General features: G+C 44.0%; 1 protein-coding gene across 1 annotated transcript in view; it reads left to right on the forward strand.

The window, feature by feature from the left end:
- The first annotated feature begins 869 nt into the window (after nt 1-869).
- Nucleotides 870-12,216, forward strand: part of zfpm2a (zinc finger protein, FOG family member 2a) — an 89,811-nt gene continuing 78,464 nt past the window's right edge. The window contains exon 1 of the mRNA XM_062465139.1: nt 870-1,209. Within this exon, the coding sequence (XP_062321123.1) occupies nt 1,170-1,209 (40 nt within the window). The 5' untranslated portion in view covers nt 870-1,169. The remainder of the gene's footprint in view (nt 1,210-12,216) is intronic.

A 12,216-nucleotide genomic window follows, 5' to 3' on the forward strand; every position in this document is an offset into this window, starting at 1 on the left:
ACTTTATTACATGTTCCATCGTTCTATTCCAGCCCAGTGTTCTGGAATCAGGTTACAAAATAACCTAATAGACTTGCTTGTCTTACTTGGCAGTTGAACTGGTAAATTGAAAAATAAAAAACACCTGTCCTGTTTATACCCAAAAACTCAGCTACTATGACAGAAGTAATTTTCATGACCAAGCATTACAGGAATCATTAGATGATGACAACCATCATAAAAACAGGAGCAGAAACAAAATGGCCGACCAAACACTGCATATTTTAATTGGTAAAAGTCACTCTCTGATTTGACAGGATCAATTTATGTAGATTGGTTTGTGCATAACCGGTGTGTGCAGCCTATGGTATACTTGTATAGGCATACAAGTATATAATAAAAGAAAACTAGAGTAGCCTAGCTAGGCTGAGACAGTTGTCAGTTTGTTGTAACAAATAAGTCAACTTAGCCTCACTGTCATTGAAGAAATAGTTATTAAACCTAAATTGTACATTGTTGACACTGTAGGCCAACTTTGTGAAAAACGATGTTGCTCATGTTAGAGGAAAACAATCTGACCATGGATTCGCTGTGTATCCTTGGTCCATAGCCTATAGCCTTCAGTGATCAATAGCACACTGCTATCATGACCTTATCCTTTTAAGATGATGAAACATGATGCATAAAAAGCGCCTAAGTTCACTGGTGTGGGTTGTGGTCTATATTGGTTTGCATGTAAACAACACCGTTCTTTAATAATTAATTTATAATTCCAAAAGTAAGTATTAATATTGATAAATATTTTGGAAGCACTTGCCAAGTCAAGTTCAGACGCTGTTTCTACGGTACCCGGGGAGGCACAAACCTTATCTTCAAACAAAAGCGCGAAACGCTTTCACCTACTCAGTCAGTTCCGTGTGGATCGCAGCGTAGTGCAGCCTCATCTCGCACTACACCACTGAGAAAGAGTGAGTGAGAGAGAGAGAGTGAGACGGTTAGAGAGAAAGCCAACAAGAGCAGAGAAAGATAAAGGAAAGAGACGGAGCGACAGACTGTGTGAAAAAGAGTGTCCAGAATTCGTCACCTTTTCTTTCTCAATTCCATCACTAACCCTACCGGCGCTTGGATGAACCAAAACCTATCGATCTATCAGTGCTACACCTGGATCGTCTGACCAGCGCAGAGTAGGCATGTCCCGAAGGAAGCAGAGCAACCCACGGCAAATTAAACGTAAGTTTTTATTTCAGTTTTGCTGTGTTTTTTTTATTATTGTCGCTTAAAGCCAGTTTCAGTTCGTGGAATTGGGTAAGTTACTGTGCTATTATTGGGTTACTTGGGAGAGGACAATTGCCAAATCGCTAAATTGATAGCGCTTGGTGCGTATAGGTAACGGTATTCTTGCTATTGTAATTACATATCTTTGTCTTGGTTTGGACTTTTGGCAGTGAAATAATGTTTTGTAATCCATTGTGAGAATTACATAACGTTTAGTCAAAAGTTGTCCTGGTGTTGTCAACTTTTATAAGAGAAAGATACAAAAGCTTTACTCTTGGTAAAGGTGGAGGTGGCTACTAGAGAGGAAGCAAAGCTAATTAACGGATTTGATGTTGTCATAATATTGTCAAGGTGGGAGACGGTAAACGTTTAGTTACATAAATAAATATTGTAACATTTTGTCATACAATTGAAAAATGTAGCCACCATGTTTTATGTTTATGAGATCAGTTAGAGGAATTGAAAGAACACGTTAACAGAATTATTCAAACATTGTGTCAAAACATCGTGGACTACGATGGGAAATTATGGGTAATTGTTGATGCAAACCATATTAATTAACACATAATAATATCAGTGTTATGACATTCAGAATTGTTGAACACACTTGAACATAATCAAAGTAAAATACACATCTCTCTTTCACACACACACACACACACACACACACACACACACACACACACACACACACACACACACACACACACACACACACACACACACACACACACACACACACACAGACACATACACACACACACACACACACATTCATTGCCTCTCTCTCCCATACACACAGAAACATGCACACAGTATTATAGTAAAAGTTTTTGTGACTTAATATTAGTGAGTTAATAATTCCACATGCTACATTTTAAGAATGTTGCAATATGGCAATTATACATTTGTGTGATTTGTGCAAACTGTGCTTGTTGCTAAATATTAATGTATTGAATACTCTGCTTTGTATTATCAGGATATAAAACAAGTGAATGTTGTTGATTGTACTTTGTACTCTAAAACTTTATTTGTTGCTGTGTTTATTCAAGAAAATTGTACTTTGTATATCTTATTTCAATGGTTATTTAAGTCACAATATGTAAGGCGTTCTTAAATTAAAATGCAATTGATTTAATCATAATTTAATTGACTATAGGTCAGGTGTCAGGTGTCAGGAGTCAGGTGGCTGAGCGGTGAGGGAATCGGGCTAGTAATCCGAAGGTTGCCAGTTCGATTCCCGGTCATGCCAACTGATGTTGTGTCCTTGGGCAAGGCACTTCACCCTACTTGCCTCAGGGGAATGTCCCTGTACTTACTGTAAGTCGCTCTGGATAAGAGTGTCTGCTAAATGACTAAATGTAAATGTAATGTATAGCTCTGTGTAAGTACACCATTCTTTTATACACAGTGGTACTCACATGTTGAAAAATCCAATCCTGTTCATGTTTCTGTAGTTATAAATGGACTGCATTTATATAGCGCTTTTCTAACTTAGCGGCACTCAAAGCGCTTTACAATGTTTGCCTCTCATTCACCCATTCATACTCTCACTCACACATACCGACGGCAGCGAGCTACCATGCAAGGCGCCGGCCTGCCAATCGGGAGCAACTTGGGGTTCAGAGTCTTGCTCAAGGATACTTCGGCCAACCTTGCGATTAACAGACAACCCTCTCTACCCCCTGAGCCACAGCCGCCCCAGTTATAGTATAGTATAGTTATAGTTATAGTAAAGGCCTGTAGGAAAAATAAGACACACACACACACACACAGACACACACACATAGCATACAGTAAGCGGACAGGGTCTCTATGTTGTCATTATAGTGCAGCAGAAACCTGTGTGCTTGGTCAGTGACGGGTTTATCTGAAGAGCTGGAATGAGACCATGTGGGTGCTTGTAGATGTAGTTAGGCTGATAGTCCTCTTCTCTCAGTACTATGTGGCTGAAGTTATTTTTGCTAGACACATAAAAACATGAGCTGTTATTTGTTGTTTGTTTCAGCAATTGTTGATAGTGACATATTGTCTGGGCACTAAAGCTTGAAAGTATCTATGCATGTGTGTGTCTCTGTGTGCATGCCTGTACCTGTGTGTGAGTGTGTTTGCATGTGTGTGTCTGTGTGTCTGTTTAGGATTGATCTTTAATCCTTAGAGATGGAGTCAATGATAAATTATTTGTTTCTGTTGTTTATCTCTGAGCAAATCATCATCATTATTTGAATTGTGTTTGATTGTGTAAATTTAATATTGATTTTCAACAGTTTTTTGTGTGTCTTTTTTGGGGGATTAACCAGTTTAGTTAAAGTACATTTAATTTAATGATTTCAAACACCTAAACATATTTGTTTTTTTGGTTGTAGAATTTAATTATTCTGTGACCCTGTTGGGTGTATGAAATTTATCTTGGAACGATCGGAACGATTTTAAGGAGCAAGTTTAATCATTTTGCTGTAGTGCCACAATCAGACATTTAAAGGAGCTATGTGTCGATGAATCTCAGAGCAATGCAAGTGTAATTAACCCATGCAGAAAATAAGTGAGCACCCACTCTATGACGACACACTTATAAATGGACCAATCCAGAGGTAGCCTCAACATTTTGTTGTCAAGCAAAGCTTGGAGGGAGAGAGAGAGAGAGAGGCATTGATACCAGTATTCACTTGCTGTGACCCGAGCTTATCGGAATTAGTATGTCATGTGTAAGATCATGTTAATGTGGAGTGTGTGTGTTCAGCGTGTGTGTAAAATAAAGCCCCAGTTAGAAATCAGAAAGGTCATGGGTAGCCTGGATCTCCCCTAGCCCTATATAGCACTGGAAGGGCCAGGGAGGCCAGGCACAGAAAGTCAGCACAGACAGTCATGCTAAAGGACAAAAAGGTTGTTGGGCGCAGTCCCCCCGCCTCCCCCCACCCCTCCCCACCCCACTGCATACATTGGACTGTTATCTAAAATTGTGATTTATGCAGTATTTTAATATTTTGCTTATTCTTTCCCCTTGGGTGCTCTCTGAGCACAGATAAAAAGGCGATGCTGAAAGAGCACCATTAATTTGCTCCGATGACTGGTGAGATAAGACCTGATAATGGGATAGATAAGGAGAGGAGATATACCATCAGAAACCAGATTATTACCATTAAAATTCCAACCCAGCAATCTGCAGCTGGCTGATAATTCCTTCTCCGTTTCCAGCACTTTGGATGATAAGGCAAAAATAGTCACTCAGAGCTTCTTGATTAGGCTGCCTGGATGTCCAGATAATGCAGTGATAAATTATGTATTTTCCCCTCTTGTTTTTTTTCTCAGAAACGTTACATCTGATTTTTTTCCCTCCTTCTTCTTCTTTCTCTTCTTCTTTTTCTTCTTCTATATTTCCTTCCTTTCCATGTGTCCTCACCCCTCCTCCTTTGCTCTCCCCAGAAAGTGAAAAACCCACTACGCTTTTATTGTAATAAGAGTTTGATAGAGAGAGCAGATATGGCTGAAGGTGTTTTGTGTGGGAGCACATATCAATGTTATCAGGCCATCTCCCTGGCCCAGCTGCTAGCTGCTGTTGTTTTTAGCCTTATCACCCTGTGCCAATATGCCAATAAATGGCCCAGATTGTTAGTCGCCACACCAAGACAGGTCAGCTGAATTTGACAGAAATGATGAAAATATCGCTGATGCTCTGCGGATTGCGATTAGCCGTAATATGATGTGTGAATTCCTCCGAGCTCCTGGTCCTCCTTTCCTCCCATCTCTGCTGCTCCCCCTTCCTCCCCCTCTCCTCCTTTGCCTACCCAGTCCCCCCTCTCCCCTCCTGTCCTCTCCTCCTCCTCGCCTCGACCTCTTCTCCTCTGCCTCCCAACCCTTCTTCTCTCCCCCTTCGCCTTCCTCCCGCTGCTTTCCTCCACCCTCCCCCTCTCCTCTCCTGTCCTGTCCTGTCCTCCATCCCCCTCTCCTCTTCTCCTCCCTCTCCCCCCTCCTCTCCTCTCCAGGGCTCCCGGTTGTATCCATACCTCGGCTCCTACCGGAGAGTGCTACATTTTGAAGCTTAATAGGAGGGAAAGATATGAACCCGCTGAATTGAATCCGGGCCTCTCCCGAGTAATTTTTCTGTAAAATTGCCCCCAAAGTTTGGTGGCGCAGAGGGGAGACGGTGCATGATGGAAGGAGAGGCCTCCCTGGTGTTGTTTATGGGCGGCTGGCAGGCGCCTCCTGAGGGAGTGTGACGTGCACACAACCTGTGTGAGATGTTCTTATTAAACTGACGTAGTGCTCGCCCCTTAACGGTTGTCTTCGGCGCACCGTTGGACAACACATACTTCTCCCTGGATCTCGTCGCGTGGCGTGTTGGTCCCTAAAAGGCCTCCCCTCTCTCCAGGATAACTCACTGACTCCAGCAGCCACAGTGTGTGCCGTGTGTGTTGCTCTCGTACAATAGAAACACGATTAGAGGACAAGATGCTAACTCTTTACTTTAATGAAACCTACAGGTTGTACGGAAGTAGTATAAGAGTTTCAAAAGTACCGTGAGTTCTGCCAAATGGCCAGAACAAACCTGTGCCGTAGATAACAATCTTTCCATCTGCAATGCTGGTTGAATGGAGCTGTTGTGTTGGGGCCAGTACAGAATGGTGAACTAAACTCTCTACCCTCCCTTTTCAAAGTATTCTCCTGACCAGGGTCCACGACAGACAAGGAGCTGGCCAGGTTCTAGACAAAGAACATCTCTTCTGTTTGTTGTGTTTGCCTTGGAAGAAGGCCTCTTGCTAGATCTCTCAGCACTGTGTACTGTCATCAACACAGGGCCTCCAGTCTGTACCGCATGTGTGTTTCTAGCTCTGTAGCATGATTAGACGTGGTGTAACGTCAGCACTCAGTACAGTATAGTCATATCAGGTGACATTTATATCTCGGAAGGGAACGATTATCAGTAGCAACTTACATTGGTATGGGATAAGGGGAGTGTTTATTGAATTGACTGCCTTGTGTGTGTGTGTGTGTGTGTTTGTGCCATGCCTCCATGCTTGCCTAAGAGTGGGTGGGACTGTTGCCTTTGGGTTCAACATCTAGGCTTGTTCTCCCTCTTGAAAGGAAACATGGAGTGTTCCTGTCCATGCAGTCTGCAACATGTTATCTCAGTGGTGTGGAATTGTATTTCACCCAGTCCCATAGAGTCCACTTGTAAACCAACTCAGGCGGTCAGATGTCTCGAGGGACATCGCAACCGTTTGGAAGCCAGCCCTGGTGTGTTTAAGAGTGGTCGGTTTTTTTCTCTCTCTCTCTCTCTCTCTCTTTCGTGTGCCGGGCCTGACAATCACGCGGATTCGTCTCCGGAGCTCCTCTTCGATTCCTGTCACATGACGAGTAGTTGGTGGATGCCAGCTTCTCCCAACATCTGTTCCCAGCCAATAACAGCTTGTGTTATGCTGCTGCCTCGTCGTCTTAGCTCAAGGCCTCGTATTTCACTCCTAAACTCTCTTTCTGAAGCTTTCCATGCCACTCAGCATGTACAATGCTGAGTGGCATGGAGACGTGGAATGTGTCCACGTCTACATGCCACTTTGCCCCCCCCCCCCCACACACACAGTTATTTTAAAGTGGCTTGTTTTAACGGTGTCACTGTACTGGAATGTTCCCTCGCATCGGAGTGGATGTGAAGTGTGCACCGTGACCCCCCAGGGTTTTAAAGGGTGAGGACACGACGATTTCCTTTGTTGAAAACACGGCGTACAATGGATGTGTGGTAGGATGAGCTGGGGTTGGCATGGTGAGGCAGGGTGGGGGTGGGGGGTGTAGTGTGGCTCTGCGCTCTCTCTAAAGACTGGGCGACAGTGTAAACTGTGGGCAGGTCCGGCGCTTCAGCAGAGGTGAAAGGTCACTTCCTCCTTGCGTTTCCTCTCTATCTTCCTCTTTCCTGAATTCCACCACCATTATTATTCCAGTTACTGCGGTTAGACATCTTTGTCTTTGCCCTTCATGCTTGTTGCCAGAGGATATGTTAGAGAAACCAGATTCCTTGATTAACTCAACAGTTATGATAGTATTATCATTTTGAGTTGTACAACTGCACAATACAATATCTAGGAATTTCAATTTCAGATTGATAATGTCCCACCCAACATCACTACTTATTTGTATTCTGTTAAATCTGTTGTTTGCCTTTGTTTATTTAGATTTGATATCAATGATGCTCATTTAGCCCCAGGTAACAATTGACTTTCAGCCTTGGAGTTAATAGCCTTGTCTCCTGCTTGTAGGGATCAATATTGGTATTAATTAATCACCCTTATCTGGGTCCGGATCTGGTTCCATTTGTTGTAACATCAGCAAAATATCAATAGAGAAAGTGGACTCCCTGATCGTCATGGCAACTTCATCTCTCAGGTCAGAGAGAGTTTATCTTATCTTGCTGCAGAGAGTGGCAAACTGCTTAGGAATCTAGTTTACACTCTGAGATCATTGATTTTGGCTTCCCCCCCACCCTTGTTGTTCAGGCAGAGAGAGAGAAAAAAGAGAAAGGCGGCGTGTAATCAGGAGAGAGATGTGAGATTTAAATATTGATGTCCAGAGGCCATTACTGAGGAGGTCCTTTGGTCCAGCTGTTGTTCAAGTACGTCCTTTTAAGACCCAGACAAAGCTTTGATTATCAGAGGTGTCACAATGGAGTATGTCTGTATAGAAGACTGTTTGTGTGTGTGTGTGTGTGTGTGTGTGCACGCAGGGGAGGGGGGTCAGTTTCCTGTAGCCTAAGCCACAGAATGTTAACAGATTCTTCTCCACATCCTGGCTCCTCTCTGCATGGTGACTCCTACACCTCGGAGACCAAGAGGTGGTGGGACACAGACCCTTCTACTGCTGGGTCACAGTGAAGCTGGGGGCCTTCCATGCTGCTCATGCACGCCACAGATCAATCAATTTTTTCAGACCTAAATGAACCACATTGGCATGTACATTTATCTGTCTACAACTGTCTGTCTGCCATACATGCAGATATATAGAGAAGGGCTCCATGACTACAGTCATGTACTTTTTACCCATAATTATGTTTAATCAGGCTGTGGTGCTGCCGGTTATGTATATCGACAGGATGTGTCTTTGTGTTCCTCTTGTTCGGAAAAGCAAGGCTGTCCTGAAAAGGAGCCTAGCAACCATTGTGTGACAGCGATGTGAGGCGCTGAGGGGAGGCTGGTGTGGCATGTGGAGACCAGGGCTCTGCCGCTGACGGCTTCTAACAACCAAGCTCATCAGCTGTGGGATGGTCCTCGGCCCACCCCCCTTCCAACAACCGCCCCCCCCCCCCTCTCTCTTTGCCTTCAGGACATAATTGCCACATTTAACATTCTCTATTTGGCCCCTGCCAGGAGGGGAAATGGTGAGGGTGGGGGGAGGCAGGCAGGCAGGCAGACACATCATGAATTCTTTCATTTGACTTGCACAGTCCCTTTCACCTGGTTGGTGCACAGTTATCTCACATGGAGATATTGCTCAATTAAGGGACATTTTCTGAGGCCGATCTAGATACCGCAGTTATGTTGGTGGCGTGTGAAGCCCTGACGGTATCTGGGATAGGGAGATGGGCCTTGTCATGTGCTGTGTCGTGCTCCTATGGCTCATCCATAGGTATGAGGGAACAGAACACTGCCCCCCCACAAATGAAACGCTCCTTAGTTCCAGTCTACTGTAGAATTTTAATGTCCACAATGGAATTCCCAATCTTGCAATGCTTGGGGGGGAAAAAATCTAGGCCTATTTCTGCCATTTATTATTTTCTACAGTTTAGGTTTGATCAAGTCGACTTTTATAGACAAGGAGTAAGTTATTCTAGAAGCAATTTTTCTCACCATAAAGGCATAATTGAGACTGGGCTATAGCACTTTTGGATGCTACAGATTGCAGTGAACGTGATGTAACGAACCAGCCACCTATACTCCCATTCTCCTCTGCCCAGGAATGAACCACTTGTTTTGTTTTCATCTTCAATAGCCGTCTGAAAAGGGGGGATTTAACGAACGTTGGGGGGGGAGGGGGGGGAGGGGGGGGGGGGGGGGTTCCAACAAAATGCGAGCTGGCACGGCAGAAAATGAAGCTTTATTAGATGCTAGGTTTAAATCAGCCACTTGGCAGGACTTACAGCCGGCGTGTTTGTGGCGGGCAGTGAGAGGCACAACTTTGCATTTGTCGGGCATTAGGATAAAACATGCCAGGCGTCATAGTTAAAGGATAGGTGGAAACAGGGGATTAAGTAACAGGCCTTTCACTTCAATTTGTACATCAGCATAACTGCACGACGCGGGGCAAAAACAGACTCCATCTCAAGGGTTCACTGGAAAATCACTAATGACTAAGCTTTGCTAACAGATAACCAATTTATGTCAAATGTGCCGAAAATATAAAACAAACTTCAAAACATGTTTAAATACTTTAAAGAGGCTGTGTTTTGATTTGCGGCGTTTCCAAGCCTGTGATGGCGTTGACAGCCCAGCTTACATCCAGGGATGAGAGAGGGCTGATGAGTACCATGAACACAAATAGCCAGAATGTGTCCATTGACTCTCGTTGGTGTTGATCGATTACATTTTAGTGACTTTTCGCAAATCAAAATAGGGGTTTGAGTTTGATTGGCTGACAGAGATGATTGACAGCTCCCTAAACGCATCATCCTCTCCAATTACTAGAAACGCACAATGAATAATGGAGTCAAAGTACTATTCAAGAATCAGCATCAAGCATCACATTTCCCTTGCATTTTAGAGAATTCTTATCCAGTAATTGCAAACGCTTGTGACATTGAGCTAGTGGTTTGACCAGATAAAATACTCATGGGATCCCTTTTTCTTTTAAAATCTGAGTTAACACCACAGCTTCCTCCTTATGGAAGACATGATTATGGAGTTAGACACACAGACAATGTATTATAGTCTCTGGAAAGTAGTAAGTGCAGTATATAAAGTGTCAAACCTATGCATCTGATTGGTATTGTTAGAGCAGTGTGATCCGAGGCATAATGCTTCACTCTCACACACCCTGGCCAGGAAGTAGTGTGAAGCAAGAGGCTGGGATTCCCAGAGACACACATTTGGCCATAATCAAGTTTCTTAAGCTTCAGAAACACGATAACAACTGGGTCAGATGATAAGCCGGAGCTAAACAGGAAAAAATAGGGCCCCTCTGATAGAAAATAAAAAATAAAAATCTGATTGATAGATGTCTGCCCTGGCCTCCATCACAGACGGCTGACAGTTTAGTTTGGGATCAGAAGATTCCGGTCTTTAGATTCGGTCGAAGGGGGGGGGGGGGGGGGGGGTAGGCAAATATGAAGGACACAAAGGTCAATGGCTTCTCTCCCCCTCTCTCTATCTCTCTCTCACCGTCTCCCCCTCTCTCCCTATTTTTTGATAGCATGCTTTGACAAACTGTAATATGTGGCTAAGCTTTGTAGACAGACACACAGTCCCAGTTTCTAATGTCCTGTTGCACTAATCTTGCATCGTATGATTGAAAACGGAGGAAGGACCTTCCACACAGGCAGGCTGGCAGACTGCTCCGGCAGACTGGACTGAGAGGTGTCAGCCCTGTTGTCTGCCAGTTAGATTCCCCTTTGGGTTGAATCACATAAACAACTCCATCAATTGTGAGTGAATCTGTTATTGTTAGGTCGATGAGATAACCCAGTGTGAACCACTGAACCGGTGGACGTTTGCTTGAAATGGAGACTGTCTGTCTGTGGTTGTGCTTGGATCAGACGTGGAGCTGTGACGAAACGTGATTGGGTGCATACTGTAAACAAATGCAAACCCCCAAAGTGTTATCTCATCCCCAGTCCTCTCCCTGTCGACCTCAGAGAGAGAGAGGGGCACCATGAGGACATCAGTGTTTTGGGATGTTGTGATCCAGAATGTGTCACTTAGATACGCCAACCCACCGTGACATCGAGTTATCTTGGAATGTACTTGGAAGCTGCACTTTCATAGTAAATACTAGAGGCTCTTACTAAGCAAATCCCCCCCCCCCCCCTCTCTGGTGGACTCCATAGACGTGACCAGAAGATTTGTCTAAGGAACTGAAGATCAAGGTCACACTCATGATGAAGTGGCTATGCAAATACACATTCAGCCCAACTGCAGCCAATCGGTTTGGTTCATCAGGTTTCATTTGAGGAGGGGTTGGGGGGAGGAGTGGGGGGGGGGGGGGAGTACAGTGGTGTTCACTGCATGTAACGTGACAATAAAGGGATTAGGCCGAGATCATTCTGATCTGGTAGGGACGTCATTTAGCAGGAGACAGCAAGTCTTTGTTTGTCTGAAGTGGTTGAAATGACAACCTTCGCGTCAAAGACTTTAGGAGAATAAAGGAGAAGCCTAATTAGTGTAATTATCCCTCATGGTTTGACCTAGCGATGTCCATACTATTGTAGAGATGCTGGAGTGCTCGAATCGGAGAGTATGTTTCTCAAGAGGGATTTAATGGAACGCTCAGCAGAGTAATGGACTATATTTATCAATGACTTACATCATACAATGTTCCTAATTCAGAAAAGCCAATATTCTCAGTTAAAGTCACAGTGGTTCGACTATAACAACTCCCAACTTATCTTTGACTTACTCCCCCCCCCCCCCCCCCCATGTGATATCAACCCAGCTGGCTTTGTGTCTAAACAGGACCGCTTTGTAATCTAAAATGCTGTTCGTTTCATGTAAAACATCTCATTCTGAGGCCTCGTCTGCCTGGGCCTTATCATGGCATAATTCACTGCCTCCCCCAGATTTCTTTGTGGTAATTTATTTAAATTCCCACATGTTTGTGTATTTCTGTCTCCTTTCATTCAAATGATTGCCTTTCATAAGTTCAAAAACTCCTCAGGACCTGACTACTAACTTTTACAGATAGGAATTTTCGGGAATAAAATAATCCTCACCCATGCTGGTTTTTTGTTTGTAATAATACAGCTGGGCATAATGTTCACTGAACTAA

This window comes from Osmerus eperlanus, chromosome 7 (assembly GCF_963692335.1).
Source record: "Osmerus eperlanus chromosome 7, fOsmEpe2.1, whole genome shotgun sequence".
NCBI lineage: Eukaryota > Metazoa > Chordata > Actinopteri > Osmeriformes > Osmeridae > Osmerus > Osmerus eperlanus.